Source organism: Colias philodice, chromosome 7, assembly GCF_061535455.1.
Source record: "Colias philodice isolate Cphi_HAF_F1 chromosome 7, ilColPhil1 Martin Lab GWU primary, whole genome shotgun sequence".
NCBI lineage: Eukaryota > Metazoa > Arthropoda > Insecta > Lepidoptera > Pieridae > Colias > Colias philodice.
In genome coordinates this window covers 4,216,296-4,234,218 of record NC_143092.1, presented here as the reverse complement: position 1 = coordinate 4,234,218, position 17,923 = coordinate 4,216,296, and the positions used below count along the sequence as shown (strand labels likewise).

Here is a 17,923-nt window from a genome sequence, read left to right as displayed (position 1 = left end):
AAATCCATACTAATATTATAAATGCGAAAGTAACTCTGTCTGTCTGTCTGTTACTCAATCACGCCTTAATTACTGAACCAATTTGCATGAAATTTGGTATAGAGATATTTTGATACCCGAGAAAGGACATAGGCTACTTTTTACCCAGGGAAATAGGATAGGTTTTATCCCGGAAATCCCACGGGAACGGGAACTATGCGGGTTTTTCTTTTACTGCGCGGGCGAAGCTGCGGGCGGAAAGCTAGTAAATGATATTTCTTTCTTTCTTTCAATAATCATAGTGCAACATTGAAATAGGGCAGGATAATTTGATTATATCCGAGCAAATTGCGTATGCAAGTCATTATTTCCATATCACGAATCACGACGTCTACAAGCGCTATAGCAATGCTACCACGTTGCAGCATTGTATGCATTTCACACGAATGCCGCTGCAATCGTGCTATTCGTCACTAAATAGTCGCATAACGCAAATTAATACATAATTCATTGCATTAGTATTAATTAAGCAGCAATAATAGTTATTAATCTCGATACTATGCAAATATTAATGTGAAAGTGGATGGAATATGGATGTATGCTATGATGCATAAATCTTATAGAAATTTCAAAAAGTAGGTATCAAGACTTTAAAAGAATGTGCTCGATAAAGTTCACATGATGATTTCGCTTGATGATCGTCTCTTCTTGTATTTTTTTAGCTTTCATCGGTAAAATTGCTCAGAATATTTTTTATCTTTCTTCCTTATACGTACGCCACACACACACCCATACATACATTTTCTTATATCAACAGACTTAAAAAGCCGAAGCCAATCCGTTAGCGAATCACGATGAGATCATCCTATAAAATATACATTATCCAGGTATTAACTATAAATTAATTAGCAAATAGTTGTAATATGTTAAAATTGTCCATAGGACATCCTAGTATTTCCATTAGCGTCGCAATCGTTAAACCGAGCTTAACCCAAATGCGGGCAGGCGAGAGAATTGGGGCGCAATACTAGTCCCATTAAGTGGGGATGAAGTCTCGGTAAAACAATTTAAGACACCCGACACCACTCCTCTATTAACGGTTAGCTTAGTTTATAGAAAGGTTGTAATATTCTACGTTTTAGATTAGATACACGTGGTGCATTCCATTCTGTATTCCAAGTCTGTATTCAATAAAGGTCTGTCGTTTGACTGTTCTCTATGAATATAGATTCAAAGCTGTAACTAAAATTTATATTGGGCCGTACAAAGGCATAACTTCTCCTTAATAGAATGAAAGTTAAAGAAAATCGAATATAAAACTAATGAACTCTTCTACAATTTAATTTAGATCTTTAAAAAAATGGGACCAAATAAACACTTACACTGTAACTGCGTTGCATTTCATAATTTGCACACAAATATTGTACAAGCCATTACCATTAGTACAATAATACCTAATGTATTTTCGATTATCCGTAATGCAAGTAGCTCTCGCGTATAACGACACAATCCAGCAATAACCAGCTAACATTTATAAAATTTTTAATATCGTCTTACGCCTTAATAAAGATAGCTATGACATAAACTAAGAGGGTGGTTTAATAGCACTTAAAAACGTGACCTCGTAAACTCCCACTTCGAGTGAAATTAAAACATTTTACCATTCCTGAGTCGTGATAGAGCGCGCAAGGTCTATGACGAAGACAAATTTGATAATTCTTGATTGTATCAAAAAGGTGTTCGTTAATAAACTGTGCAAATTTTATCCAAAACAGATTCTGTCGTGGTTTTATTAAGCAAAGCTAGTTATAGTTAGTTAATAAATCGAATAGAAATCCTTTTCTTACTTTACCTACCCACATCAGTATTTTCGGTGCTAAGAATTTTATTACTTTCCTACCTTATGTTTTCTCCTGTCCTTCCTAATAAAACATATTATTTTTACAATATTTGAAGCATTTAGGTCACTTTCCTTATAAATCGCCTAAAGAGGAAAACTCAAGTCATTGTTTCAAAACGGGCTACAAAGATAAAATTACGTCATAATTTATAGCGTCATTACACGAAAATGAAAAAACGGCTCTACCAGCGGGCAGTGGAACACTAATGCAACTCGTAAAATTATACAATGTGCAGGTAGTATTCATGAAAACCGTGATTTGCATAGATATATTTGGGAAATGGATTTACATTATGTTGCTTACTGTCGTACTGCGTCGTTGCAAAACCTTAGTTTTGTGAAATGGGTATGAAGTTAGAGTTACTTTTATTAATAAATCACAAAGCTTTGTCCGTTTACGTATTGCAGTTTAAAATAGCGTTATACGAGAGTTATACCTCCATATGACCGTCACGTAACAGCTTTGTTTTCATAAAAAAATCATGTTCTATCAATATTAATGTAGTAAATATTGACAGAACATGTTTAGTAAAGTTTTTCTTAGATAGGTACTTTCTTTACATATACGAAAACACTATTAAAGTCAAGTCTAACTCAAAGCCATTACAAACAAATAAAACGTATAACAAGCGCTAATTCAGATTTTAAACCTCCTTTCAGTTTAATAATATCTGTGAGTGGCGAAATCCTTTTCTTAGCTCGACGACATGGTTTCCAGAGCGTAATGACGTCATAAAGCAAGAGTCCTCACGGTTTAAGATGTTTGCTGAAATCCTAAGAGAATTTCAGCGTTGCCAATGTTTTATGCGAACTGTACTACTTTTATCTTTTCAATGCTTATATAAGAGATTTTTGTTGGTATTATCGCGACGATGAATGTTATATTCGCTTTAGTTATTCCGTCTTACGTGAAAGGTCAACAGGTGTTTTTGTTTAATAATTTGAGTGCAGTAATAACAAAATGGGATATTAATTTTTTGGACACATACTACAGATTCTCTTTACAACATAACTTCTTGTTTCAATACATGTATGACCTTTATGTAGAGTTCACTACAATTCATTACTTAAATGAAAAGAAATACGTTATAAATATCTTACTCCATTTATTGAATGCATATAACTATTTACTACCACTGCAAAGTATATAAACACACCTGGAAAATAAATAAAAATTAGGATTCATATAATAATAAATAAACATGCTGATTTGTCAGCGGGTGAAACCGCGCGTCACAGCTAGTGTTTCTATAAATTATATAATATTGATGGATAATGGTTACTACCTATTACTACCTACTACACATTTAAATATTTTGAAGAATACACTAAAAAACGTGAATAACATATCATCATAAATAACAAAATAGTTGCCAGTTAAAAGGAAAAATATAGAGCTATATTTCAGAACAAATTACCTTCATATAAGATTCCAATGGAAATTGTAATGAAAGCCATCAGATTGTGATTCTGAGTTATGCAAACATATCCCCTTGAGCCGAAGAGAATAAAATATATCACCAATATTGATATATGGGAAATATACCACAGTGAGCAAAGATAGCGATTCGTTTTGCCCTGAAAATTACACGTGATTTCAATGATTTTTGCATATGTAATTATTGTTATTATACTTACGTATGCTCACTATTGTATTATTGTATAATATGTGGTCATCTAGCAATTATGGAATGCGTTTATTAAGATTCAATTTCATATTACGAAAGTGAAGTTATTACTGTGTTTCACCAATCTTTTCTTCACGATCAATAGGTAACTAATCAAGCGTCACCGGAGACATCTCTTATATGCAAACCAAGAAAGAATCTTTCACTTGAAAAGCTCAATCTCTATACTAAGAAGTTCGTTACCTTAATCTATGTACCTAACATCCATCTCTCACAAAAAATACAATCACGACTATTGAAACAAAGACACCCATTCTTTTTATAGCATCACTAAATTATAGTTATTCGAAAAACCATTTAAACCAGTGCCAAAAACATACCAAAGCTTGCCAAAGCAGTAGAGCTGATATGAGGATTTGATAACTGGAGATACAGGATGCCACTAGAGAGAATATGAGATTCATTGCAATCATTGGTTGGTTGTTAAACAGCTCTTGCGTGTTTGCTATCACGATTACACAGGTGGTTGAAGATAGCAGAATTATTAATGATGTACACTGAAAATAAGGGAAATTAAATGATAGTGGTTCTTACAAATCTATAAATATGTAGGTAATATGCATATAATTGTGAATCGTGGACAACAACTATTTATACCTATATTTTCTTCAGTTCAATTCAATGTAACTGTGGCAATTACTTTGATTTCTGTGAATGAATCCTACACATGCTGCTATTATAATCGTGAAAGCTTCTGGGGACAGAAAAGAGAATGGATAGATAGTACATTAGACGCATGTTTGTTGCTCTCGCGCGAAACAGCTGATGGAATCGTGGCAAATTTTCTTATAGAGATAGATCTGGCTAAGCAATTTAAAACTGTATACCACATGAGTTAAGTTAGCTACAATTCATATCCATTATGTATGTATTTAGACGATTTAATTATGATTTTATATACGTACTATCCACACAGACGTAGCCCTACATAGCCTGAAGGCTGAACGGCATAAATTTCCACTTTTAGTACACAAACTAAAACATCGGATCAGCAGAAATCTCAGGCAATAGCTCGTATCGCCAGTTAACCTAGCGTGTGACTATATCATTTGCTTGTTCTGTTAACACAAAATTGAACAAAGAGTGTTCCGTCACGTGTCGAGACGCAATGTAGCTTGTATACGCGGCTCTCTATCACAAAGACGTTTATGGATGCAACTGGGAGTTGCTTCGCTTTATACTTTATAATATAAAGCGCTATATACAATGGAAATGTAAAATATATTTTATAATTCCTGTTAAATAAATGTATGAAGAGTATATAAAATGAAACTAGGTTTTAGGAAGGTAAACGGATAACAGAACAGATTGATAACAAATAACAGATTCTATTTTAAACTAGATAGTGCATAAGGAATATAAAAGTTTTTGGATGCAGAAATTTCTTTTATTTTATAGCCCTTGATATCTTCTTGATGTATCTCATAATCGTGACGTAATATTAAATAAATAAATGCATACATTACGTACTTACTAGCGATATGACTCCAACGAACACAACCCCATCGCGCAAGCTACGACCACACATGGTTTCGACATAACAACATCTGCATTTGGATTCCGATTTTGCCATCATTTTTAATAAAGTAATTTGACTATTTTAGTTTGAGTTTTTAATTCAAATTATTTCCCATACACGAATGCTTTCAAACATATTCCAACTAAGTTCCAACTTACTTCTTTTTTATATATTTTTTCAAGAAAATTACTTGATTCATGCGCTTATGTTTAAATGACATTTGAGCAATCAATAGTGTCATTTTAGAGTTGAGTTGTTTACAAAAAGTATGGTGTATTTTATTACTGCAACTACAAACCATAAGGAACATTATTTCCTATAAATATCTGAGACTCCTCTAGCGAGCACACCTATGTGGAAATAAATTTATAATATAGATAATATCAGTTTACCGCCAGAGGCATTTCCCGTTCCATGTTATTCTTATTCTGCGGCTGTTCTATCTCAAAATTCTCATCTCCTAATTCAGTATTTCGGTTTTATTTTTCCAATAATAACTCATGTTTCACTATACCTAGGTCCAACCAACTCTTTACCTACTTACAAGTAGATTCATCAAAATCATTTTGGCATGAAAACGGAAAACTTGATCAAATGAAATTATATTTACACTTACCTACCCAATTAATAACAAACGTTGGTCACTACCAACACTAAAAACAGCTTTCATTAAATCTAGCTACATTTGATTAACAACAACGATAATCGTACCAACACCACTTTTATTCAAATAAAACAACATTAATTCAAATTAACGCTTTGATGAAATATACAGCATAGGTAATTAGTTTTGAAACAACACAAGCATATGCTTACTAATGTTTGTTTGAAAACGCCTGTTATTTATTCAATTCATTTTATTGTAAATTAAATTTACCCGAATTCTATTGATACAATTGGACAAACAAAATAACGAAATTCCTGTTAGGATTATTGTCATGTGTAATATTCCTTTAAATTGAGAGTAATAGCTAAATTCAATTTAGGCATTTTATTTATAGTAAAAGGTATTCTCATCTTATGGATATATTTTTCAATTTTCTTAGAGCTTAGGTATCTCATAACTTTCAGAAAGTGGAGTGTGTGAATTAAAGTTGGATGATGAAGTTAAAAGTTTGTTTCTCCTACTGGTGATTCCATCATTGCCTTTTACAGGTTATTTTTTTTTTTCATTTGCATCAAGAAACCATCTGAATTTCAAAGATTATATCCAGCTACAATACAAAATACTACATACCAATCCATTCATTCGCAATAATACTGGATATGCTTTATTTGAATATATTTCCAATTTATTTTCTTACGTAGAATATAAGCTATCAGGTAGTAATAGAATACATAAACCTTCCTACTATTATATAATTAGTATTAAATAAAACCGACCCCTGTGCAGTAAATACGTGATTTATTATTTAAAAATATATTGGATTAAGTATCTACATAATATAATGGTAAATATTAAAATTTGCTACGCAACGTAGCAAATTTTAATATTTACCAAACTAGTCTCTAGTTTTTACACTTCAGAAAATGAGACGAGCTTTAAATGTAATATTTAAGTAGTATAATTAAGGCAGGAACTAATACTCGCAGGCGACGATTAAAACTTAGATTGGTTGAGAAAGAAGATGGAACTTGTACCTACTTAAGACTTCTAGCGAACCTATATTCATAAATAATAAGATGTAATATGAAACAAAGTCTTAAATTTTATACTGCAAATTTTCTTCGCTGATAAACATAGGAACTTTTCTGTGAAACATATATCTATCTAGAAATTTCTTACTATACCCACAAGAAGAATTATATCAACAAGTTTATGATTAGAGATAAACTGTTATCAGATTTTAAGCTCAGTATCATCGTCGAATATTAATATGTATAACTTCACTTCAAACCATAGATATATAGTATGCCGTTTGATGTGTTAAAATAATTTAACGTTTTGTGGGGGGGCAAGTATCTCGCCTCGTGGCGGTGCTGAAAAAAACTCCAGCTGAGTGGCCAGACGGCCGGAGTCTAATTATTAATTCTGTGAACATAAGAGCATAAGTGATTCGTAGAAATATGAAGAGAAGAGATTTTAAATCCCGTTTACTTAAACTATTACTATAACCCAAAAAAATTGCATGCAAAATGCAATAACTTACTAAGTACCCGAGATATTTGCAAACTGTTAAATGAACATTTGTAACATTAACACGTAATTGGGTTCTTTGGATTAATTCTTTTAATTAAATAAATGTAGAGTACTTGTATTACTATTTCCAAGGCTTTAACTTGCAGCTAACACAAAACAGACATAATATTAGACGTGCCGGTCGTAAATGTTGAATACTTAATTAAAATATACAAAGAAAATCCAAATTATTTACATAGAGAAACAATTTGCATTTTGCAACTGCTAAGGAATTATTCAAAAATAATTAATGTTTTTCCGGCATCCTAGAACACTGACTTGTTTTCAAAGGTATACCTACAATTTAACTAATAAAATACTACCTATTACAATTTTTTGGTTTTTAACTTATGATATACCGGTCAAATGTGGCTACTTGACCACATTTTTTTACTTTTTCTTAGCTAACTTATTTATGTTAAACTTTTATTAACATTTTATGATTTGTTCATGTCATGAATGATTTCATCATCCACTTTTACTAGGTATTTCTTTAAAATATATTGAATCTGACATTATTTACAAATAAACGTAATACAGGTCAAGTTGACACTGATGTGGTATCTTGACCTTGCACATCAGTTTTCATAGGTAGATGCTTAACATTCTTGTTTTAGGCTAAGTTGCTATTACTTTTTAAGTCTTCGACTTTTTAAATATTGCAGCCCGAAGCTTTACAATAAACTGTTAGGCTCTGGCTACCTGGTCAAGTTGCCACGGGATTTGTAATGATTTCATACAAAGCATTACATGTCGGATAGGGTTGTCACAAACAAGACACAAATTTTAATGAACTATTTATTTATTAAACTAAATTTAATACATATATGTATATGTTTATTACTTAATACTTATAGGTATTTATTAATAGGTAAGGAAACATTTATTTTTCATTAGAAATATGCTAAATCGTTGTCATCAAAGAGAGTATAAGTATCTGGATTGTCCGAAATTTGCAGCAAATTTATTGATTTTACTATGCAAAACTCGAAACAGATAAAAAAAAGGAAAAATGCAGTCACGTTATTTTTTGTGTCAACCCTAGGCGTCGGTCAAGTTGCCACGCAGCGGTCAATGGCAACTTGACCTAACCTGAGGCATCAATGCCCAAGCAAATATTTCGACAGATGAGCCTAAAATTGGATAGTTCCCACTGTAAAATCAATCTCTGGGGTTTATTACACAACATATCAAAACTGTACTCACCTGAGATGTGCAGTTTAAGCTCTACAAACATAATAATACTGACACCGGCAAAAGATCCTTAGTCACAGTCACACTTCGATACGTTATATTGCGAGAACCAACAGCGTTACCGCTTTAAAATTAAAATATGTTGCCAATTAATATTTTAAAAACCTACCAACATCGATACGTTAGGTCAATTTGCTTTCAATTCCACAAAATTTGATATTTTGTTGTTAAACGGAAGGTGTGGTCAAGTTGCCAAGTAAAGGTCAAGTAGCCACATTTGACGGTAATAATATGTACTTTCATAGAAATAGTTTTGATTATTTTGGTTGCTTCAATTTCTGTTCCTATATTGGATAAAATTTTATATTTTCAGAATTTTGAAATACTACACAGAAAACGGTGAAAACTATGTAAATATCAGGTACATTTATATACATACAAGAACATATTTTAATGATTTCATTTTACAATTTTTTATCACGTATATAATTTAAATAATATTTCTAATCAACATAAGTATAAATCAGAAATAAATCTGAAATTGGCACAAAGTTTGTTTGTGAAACACATTCAAAGCCTTGATCGTTTTTCCCCTTGGATAAGCGGAACATCGGCAAATAATTTGAAATTGAAACGATATTTTTATTTGATATTGCTAAGGAATTAATATAAAAATATTTAATAATCCTATTGAGTTTTTTTTGTTTGGTAATTATAAATATAAATTCTATCCTTGAAAAAATAAACGATTGGTTTTATTCATATTTTTAATAAATTGGGACACCGTCTTCATTAAAAATTAAAATCGCGAATCCTATCTACCAAATTAAAAATTAAAAATCTTATCTAATTAAATGAGAAACGATTTTTCAATTCCCTATGTCACATAAAGCTTAACAACGGACGTAACAATGCACATTTCCGTAAACGTAAATTAAATTTACTATAAACGTAAACTTTTTCGCGTAACTTGTAAAATACGAACTGAAATGTGGAGTATTTAACGGAAACTGTTAGCATTAACTAGCAGTTTAATTGCTCTCCATTATACCAGTCTATAAAGAGGACATATAACAGCCGCTTTACAAATAACCTCTTTATTTAAAAAGCCAATAAAGTCGTGTAATTAACAATATATTTATGCCTCTTTATAATAAATGATATCTCATTTACAATCCATTATTATACAATCAATTTATTTATTTATTTATTTCATCAATGATATGATCATATTCTGTATATCAAAGTAATTTTTCCTCAGAGAGGTACAGTTTTATCAAAATAAATATTGAATGACCGATTTGGCTGATATTTTGCATTGGTAAGGCTCGACTCAGATGAGATACATCAATACGTTCTTTGGTGACATCCACTCACATAATCATAATATTATGCTACGACCTTATTAAAAGGCATACAACGGATGGACTCTTTTGTGAGCTTTTTATTTTTATTAGTAATGAGAGGCATAAATATTTAGGACTATAAATGGTGCAATAGCACCCCAGCAGCCTTCGTATATATCAGGGATTCGTACTCTCGGACTTATTGCTTTGTCCATAAATTACGGGCCCGCGGGACAAGTCGGGACCACGCAGTTTCAATCCCTTTTATACACTTTTATGATACCTCTAACGTATAATATTGTGACCGAGGGTTTCATTACACTTCCGACGAAATTTCAGGTCATCATAAAAGACCCTTTCTGTTATTGGTCTGTACCACGCAATCGTATAACTTTTTCTAGGAGCCTGTGGAAATTGTAATGGGTCATTTATATGTATGTAGATTCATAATTTTACAGCGCAAGTTTATTGCATGGAAATTAGAAGTCGTTTTCATTCATTTTTCAGCTTCGTGTTCGTAACTTTTAAGATTAATATAAATTATATATATAGTTATATATGTAACCGAATCACGAAATAAAAAAAAATACTATTTTATAATGACTTTTTCTCACAAACATACCTCTTTCATCATGCTTCATAACGTGGACTTCTCCGTAATCTAATAACAGCTTTCCACTTACATCGAATGAAATTTCTTCTATTTAAGGTGATGAATTAATTTTTCTAACATTTACGGCCCTTTTCAAACCTTCGTAATTTTTATATTATTAAAGTTGTCGTGATGAAAATTCTTGACAAGAAAGTTCAATAGTAACACAATACGTCTACCGTTTTAGAAACATGATTCCATGATATTTTCTCGATAGAAAAAAAATACAAAGTTATCATTGTTATTTTTTTTTAATCTCTGGCATCTTCAAAATAACAAACGTAAAGTTACGACTTTTTGGATATTAACTATAAAATATACAACCTATATGTCTACCGTGTTAGAATTTTGAAATATGCGATGGTTTTGAAATAAACAAGAAATACTTGAAATTAGCGCGCGACCAGCCAATATAGCGAGAGCCGCCCTGTACCTTCCTACCCCGATCGCTGCACGAGTCATTCCCGCTACGGCCGTCAAACGGGGAACTTGTGTCGCTCGCGCAATCGTAAAAAAGGGTGACAACACGATAAGACAAAATGAGACAAATGGGGACAATAAAGAAAATAAGAAGAAGAAACATAAAGGTTGGAGGAAAAAGAATGCTTACAATTGGAACAAATTAATGAAGTAAGTTGGTTTTATTTTAAATTTGATGATAATTGTATTATAGACGATGTTTGATATGTACCCCTGTTTTAAGTACATAACGAATGTGTAAGATTTTTTCATTTATAGCATAAATAATCTATTCAGAAATCCGGAATCCAGAAGGAAAATAAACCCACTGATTGTTCACAATGTGAATCCACTCCTTCGTAAGTACCTTTATTCAGTCAAAAATGTATGTTATCAAAGCTCTACTGGTTTTATCGCATGATTCCATTTTTAGCAAAAAGCAACAAAGTGCAAAGAAATAAAAAATCATGGTGAACTTAGTGGAAGTATGGCGGACATAATATGGAACAGGAGCTCATTGGAGTAGTATTATAATATTTAAAAAAAATACGAAATAATTTCAAGAATTACATTTCTTAGAAGGTGGTAGATAAGTATGTTGTATAAAGAATTTGATGTTGATATTTATTTCATTTATACTTACTACACCTGTGCGGGAAATTGCTTAGTAATAAAACAGGTTTATATTCATATTTACATAGTAATGTGAGTTTTCATTTCGAAAAATTTTGTGTAAGTATATTAAATTGAGTTCCTGGGTGATCTGGAAACACAATTGGGCCCGGAAGATGGCGCTGCAGTCACTCCTCCTAATTACATGAACCGATTTGGATGAATATTTGTGTGCACATTTCATTTTTGTGGGATTATTGGTTGATTCGCTTTCACATTAGCTAATATTATGTATTTTTGTTGTTAGAAAGTAAACTTAATTTAATGTTTATAATACATTATTATTGGTATAAATAAGCCAGTGTTCGTCTCACATTGCTGTACCTGCCTACCTACCCTACCAGGGCCTAACTTTGTTCTGGCTATTTTATTTTGATTATTTGTAATGAATAATTACAATTATAATAGAGTGCAAAAAATAAATACATGCGTCAATATATTTTGTGTTTTTTTTAAACAATTTTTTTATTTAAAACAATATCATGTCGACCGCGGCTTTGCCCGCGTGGAATTAGATTATATCGTGAATCCTGTCTTATCCCACAGAAGTGTTCAGTTCGGATAAAAAGTATCCTATGTGTAAATCCAGGCAATTAGCTATATTTTATCAAAATTGGTAATGTAGTCTTGACGTGATTAAGTAACAACTAACAAAAAAATATACAAATTAACATCCAAAGTTTCGCATCAGTTTTACTGTATTAGTGATATCTTCCACTCTTGACTTTGACTGAGAAGTATTATAATAACTTCTTTCAGAAATATTACCTTTCATTTCTGGGCATGACGTAATATCTACGTCAGCATCAAATTCTATCTAAATCCATTCAGTAGTCCGCGTTATTGAGTACCATTTCATTTTTTCAGAGTAACAATATTTTTTGTTATTTTAAAGATTATTTATAACCTGTATTATTTTGTAATAAAGTAAACATTACGAAATAATAATAATTATTAATAATGTCTAAGTAGTTGTTATAAAGAAGATTATTTGTTTATAAGCAAGAAAATAAAACCAATAAATCAACAATTAAATATATGTATAAGAAATAAGAATATTATAACTGTATGACGACTCCATACATGTTTGTCCCGAGTCGGCCAGCGGCAGCGCGGCGAGTTTGCAAGAAATGACTTCGCGCACACCCGCGTTCGCGATAGCGAGCTATCAAGCTTTGGTCTGGTGATCATGACGCACAACGCTGAGGTATGCGCCCCAACGCAGCGTCACGACGCAGCATTTACCGTCCCTGCGGAGAGGTGGTCAGTTGATTTTGCCGCAGCTACCAAGGTAGACGTGAACATGAACAATTTTGCTGTAATTATCAAACTTTTATGTTTTTTGTCTTTATTTTTATATAATGAAGGATAGCTGCGAACTAATTCTATTAAATTGTCTTCGAAAAAATTAATATTGTCGCATTCATATATGCCGTGACGCATACCCGCACACCGCAGTGTTCAATCGAGAATGACGCCGCGCTGTGCGGGAGTACACCTCCCCACTCACCGCGCTTGCCCTTCGCCGCTGACGCGTACTGCGACGGAACAAGAGAACATTGTCGACGTTTTTCATATGATTGAGTGTCCGGCATCGCAAACCGCATACCTCAGCGTTGTGCGTCAAGATCACCAGACCAAAGCTTTAGACTCCGCCCGCCAAGCAGTAGATTTTTTTTGTGTATCGTCTTAAACACGTTTCAGCCGAGTTTGGTAAAAAAACTAGACCATGCTTGTTCAAACTAACACTTAGCATAACCCAATCTAGGCCAAGTATTCAGATAATCTTAAGCGGACTAATTCTATTTGTTATTCAATATTTCAAGCATCTTTTTTTTTTATAAAACTTTAATACCTAAATAATAGATAATAAAACATATTTAAAGTGAAATGAGAAATATTTAGAAAATGACAAATTATTGTTTAATGTTATGATTTTTAATATATTGAACGTTTAAGTATTCAATTGTAAGTAATATTTATACATAGCCACTTTACAATCTTCTATACATTTAATAAGTAAGTCGTCGTTATTTTATCATACAAGAACACTGAACAAAATTCGAAATTAACGTCTAAGCCATTTATTTGCAAAAGAGTAGTCTTTATCATATACTTTCTAGCGGTATAACGTTCGTGTTTCAGAACGGAGATATCGAATAAATCAAAAGAGGATTTACTTTCACAGCCGTAATACGTTTGGGGATCTTGATCTAAAACTGGGAATAACTACGGCTTTCCCATTCCTCTTACTGAAAATTTATAGAGTGTGAAAATTCTCAATGCACACGCCTCGGATGACAGACGTGACTTGAGTGCAAAGTGTATTAGGAGGATAACAACATGCTTATTTATTTCATCGAAAGTATAGTTTTGATTCGATACTACAAGGCTTTCAAGTAGGTTAAAGTTCAGCTGTGACATAAACTGCATTTATAATATACAATGTACCCAACGAACTTCATGAATTCATTACCAAATACAAATAACAAATGCAAAAATAATTTTAAGAAAATTCAAGGATTAACATTTTCAAATAGTTATAAGCAATTTACAAAATAATTAAAAATGTTCACGGGTCTATATTCTGACACAAGATATTTATTTCCTTAAAAAGCTTTTGATTGAATCAACTACCTACTTGATGTGAGTGAGTGATGATACAAGACTATAATAAAATAATTCCTACCTACTATATTCCCTATACCTATACTATATTTTATATTCCTTCGCCTACGTCTGAATTATTTAAATAGTCCATTGAATAAAAAGTTCTAGAGTGCGTGAGTTAGTAACGTAAGATGTTTCTTCGGAAACATGTCAAGAGTCCCTAGGTAATAAACATACTAAAACCCCGGGCCACTAGGAGGAGCCCCGGAGTGGGGGGAGGGGGAAAATGGGTCCATTTTTTCATTTTTCGCTTAAATCTCAAAAACGGTACATGTTAGAGAAAAACTTTCAAGGAAAAATTGAAAGGCCATAAAATTATCTACAAGTTGTACCTGAATCATTTTTTCCTATATCCTACCGTTTCTGAGTTATACGCAGTAAAACATGATTTTGGCTCAAACAATTTCAACATCAATCGATCAAAAAATATTTCTTTCTTCCAAAAAACTCAAATGTGCAACTTGTGACCAGTACTGATAGATTGCTCTTAATTAGTTCTATAATTGGTAAAATAAACACATTCCTCCATGGAAGCCTTTAGGAGGAATCGATTGTCAAAATATTATATTAGGGCAGTTTGAGTTACTGAACTTGATCTTTTTATTTTTTTCTTCCAAAAAACTCAAAAGTGCAACTTGTGACCGGTACAGATAGATTGCTCATAATTAGGTCTATCATTGCTAAAAATACCAAATTCCACCACGGAGGCGTTTACGGGGAATTGAATTTTATCAGGGTAGTTACGATACATGAACTTTTTATTTTTTTCTTCCAAAAAGCTCAAAAGTGCAACTTGTGACCAGTACAGATAGATTGCTCATAATTAGGTCCATCATTGATAAAAATACCAGATTCCACCATGGAGGCGTTTACGGGGAATTGAATTTTATTAGGGTAGTTAGTTAAAAAGTTCATGTATCGTAACTACCCTAATAAAATTCAATACCTCCTAAAGGCCTCCATGGTGGAATCTGGTTTTTTTATCAATGATAGACCAAATTATGAGCAATCTATCGGTACCGGTCACAAGTTGCACTTTTGAGTTTTTTTGGAAGAAAAAAAATAAAAAGTTCAAGTATCGTATCTACCCTAATAAAATTCAATTCCCCGTAAACGCCTCCATGGTGGAATCTAGTATTTTTATCAATGATAGACCTAATTATGAGCAATCTATCTGTACCGGTCACAAGTTGCACTTTTGAGTTTTTTGGAAGAAAAAAATAAAAAGATCAAGTTCAGTAACTCAAACTACCCTAATATAGTATTTTGACAATCGATTCCTCCTAAAGGCTTCCATGGAGGAATGTGTCCATTTTACCAATTATAGACCTAATTAAGAGCAATCTAACAGTACCAGTCACAAGTTGCACTTTTGAGTTTTTTGGAAGAAAAAAATAAAAAGATCAAGTTCAGTAACTCAAACTACCCTAATATAGTATTTTGAAAATCGATTCCTCCTAAAGGCTTCCATGGAGGAATGTGTTTATTTTACTAATTATAGACCTAATTAAGAGCAATCTATCAGTATCGGTCACAAGTTGCACTTTTGAGTTTTCTTGGAGAAAAAAAAAAAAGTTCAAGTATCGTAACTACCCTAATAAAATTCAATTCCCCGTAAACGCCTCCGTGTTGGAATCTGGTATTTTTATCAATGATAGACCCAATTATGAGAAATCTATCTGTACCGGTCACAAGTTGCACTTATGAGTTTTTTGGAAGAAAAAATTTGGATGAAAAAGATCAAGTTCAGTAACTCAAACTGCCCTAATATAATATTTTGACAATCGATTCCTCCTAAAGGCTTCCATGGAGGAATGTGTTTATTTTACCAATTATAGAACTAATTAAGAGCAATCTATCAGTACTGGTCACAAGTTGCACATTTGAGTTTTTTGGAAGAAAGAAATATTTTTTGATCGATTGATGTTGAAATTGTTTGAGCCAAAATCATGTTTTACTGCGTATAACTCAGAAACGGTAGGATATAGGAAAAAATGATTCAGGTACAACTTGTAGATAATTTTATGGCCTTTCAATTTTTCCTTGAAAGTTTTTCTCTAACATGTACCGTTTTTGAGATTTAAGCGAAAAATGAAAAAATGGACCCATTTCCCCCCTCCCCCCACTCCGGGGCTCCTCCTAGTGGCCCGGGGTTTTAGTATGTTTATTACCTAGGGACTCTTGACATGTTTCCGAAGAAACATCTTACGTTACTAACTCACGCACTCTAGACCCCCCTTGGAGGGACTCATTCAATGGACTAAAAGTCTTGTTCTATTTATTTATTTATTTAAAAATTAAATACACACAACAGGTCACGATTAGGGCATGCAGAACCGAGTCCGGTTCCAAGTTTCTGAAACCCGGTTCCAAATCGAGCTCAGAACCGGTTAGAACCGGGTTACCCGGTTCTTTTATAATACCTCGAAAAAAAAAACGAAATTAAACAAAAGTAACTGTAAAAGTACCTGATGGGCCTTTTATTTTACGCGGCTTGTGTCTTATTTTATTAAATTTATAAAGAAACAAAATTCCAATACTTCTCTTTATTTATCAGTCTTATAAAAGTACCTTGTTATCATAATATCACATATAAACTTAAACCTTATTAATTAACTGCAAACTGTAAAGCAAAAAACCGGCCAAGTGTGAGTTGGACTCGCGCTCCGAGGGCTCCGAACAAACCTATTTTTTTATAATGCTGTAACTTTAAAATTTATGTTTCTAGCAAATTTTTCCTTTATCTGTATTATAAGACGTTACCGTCAAATGTGGCTACTTGACCTTTACTTGGCAACTTGACCACACCTTCCGTTTAACAACAAAATATCAAATTTTGTAGAATTGAAAGCAAATTGACCTAACGTATCGATGTTGGTAGGTTTTTAAAATATTAATTGGCAACATATTGTAATTTTAAAGCGGTAACGCTGTTGGTTCTCGCAATATAACGTATCGAAGTGTGACTGTGACTAAGGATCTTTTGCCGGTGTCAGTATTATTATGTTTGTAGAGCTTAAACTGCACATCTCAGGTGAGTACAGTTTTGATATGTTGTGTAATAAACCCTAGAGATTGATTTTACAGTGGGAACTATCCAATTTTAGGCTCATCTGTCGAAATATTTGCTTGGGCATTGATGCCTCAGGTTAGGTCAAGTTGCCATTGACCGCTGCGTGGCAACTTGACCGACGCCTAGGGTTGACACAAAAAATAACGTGACTGCATTTTTTCCTTTTTTTATCTGTTTCGAGTTTTGCATAGTAAAATCAATAAATTTGCTGCAAATTTCGGACAATCCAGATACTTATACTCTCTTTGATGACAACGATTTAGCATATTTCTAATGAAAAATAAATGTTTCCTTACCTATTAATAAATACCTATAAGTATTAAGTAATATACATATACATATGTATTCAATTTAGTTTAATAAATAAATAGTTCATTAAAATTTGTTTCTTGTTTGTGACAACCCTATCCGACAGGTAATGCTTTGTATGAAATCATTACAAATCCTGTGGCAACTTGACCAGGTAGCCGGAGCCTAACAGTTTATTGTAAAGCTTCGGGCTGCAATATTTAAAAAGTCGAAGACTTAAAAAGTAATAGCAACTTAGCCTAAAACAAGAATGTTAAGCATCTACCTATGAAAACTGATGTGC

At 32.6% G+C, this 17,923-nt stretch overlaps 1 protein-coding gene and 1 long non-coding RNA gene across 2 annotated transcripts in view; both read right to left on the bottom strand.

Annotated features, from left to right (window-relative positions):
* The window catches only part of LOC149487000 (uncharacterized), a 412,994-nt gene extending 395,325 nt beyond the window's left edge, over positions 1-17,669 (bottom strand). Inside the window, exon 1 of the long non-coding RNA XR_016315832.1 lies at positions 17,022-17,669. This is a non-coding gene — a long non-coding RNA (uncharacterized LOC149487000). The remainder of the gene's footprint in view (positions 1-17,021) is intronic.
* On the bottom strand, positions 2,485-5,095 carry LOC149487001 (uncharacterized). The gene is made up of 4 exons (XM_089697304.1): positions 5,042-5,095; positions 3,888-4,064; positions 3,298-3,457; positions 2,485-3,036 (listed from the first exon to the last, which is right to left on the bottom strand). Exons 1-4 carry the CDS (start codon positions 5,093-5,095, stop codon positions 2,966-2,968), a joined length of 462 nt encoding a protein of 153 aa, XP_089553430.1. The 3' UTR covers positions 2,485-2,965.
* Positions 17,670-17,923: the final 254 nt, after the last annotated feature.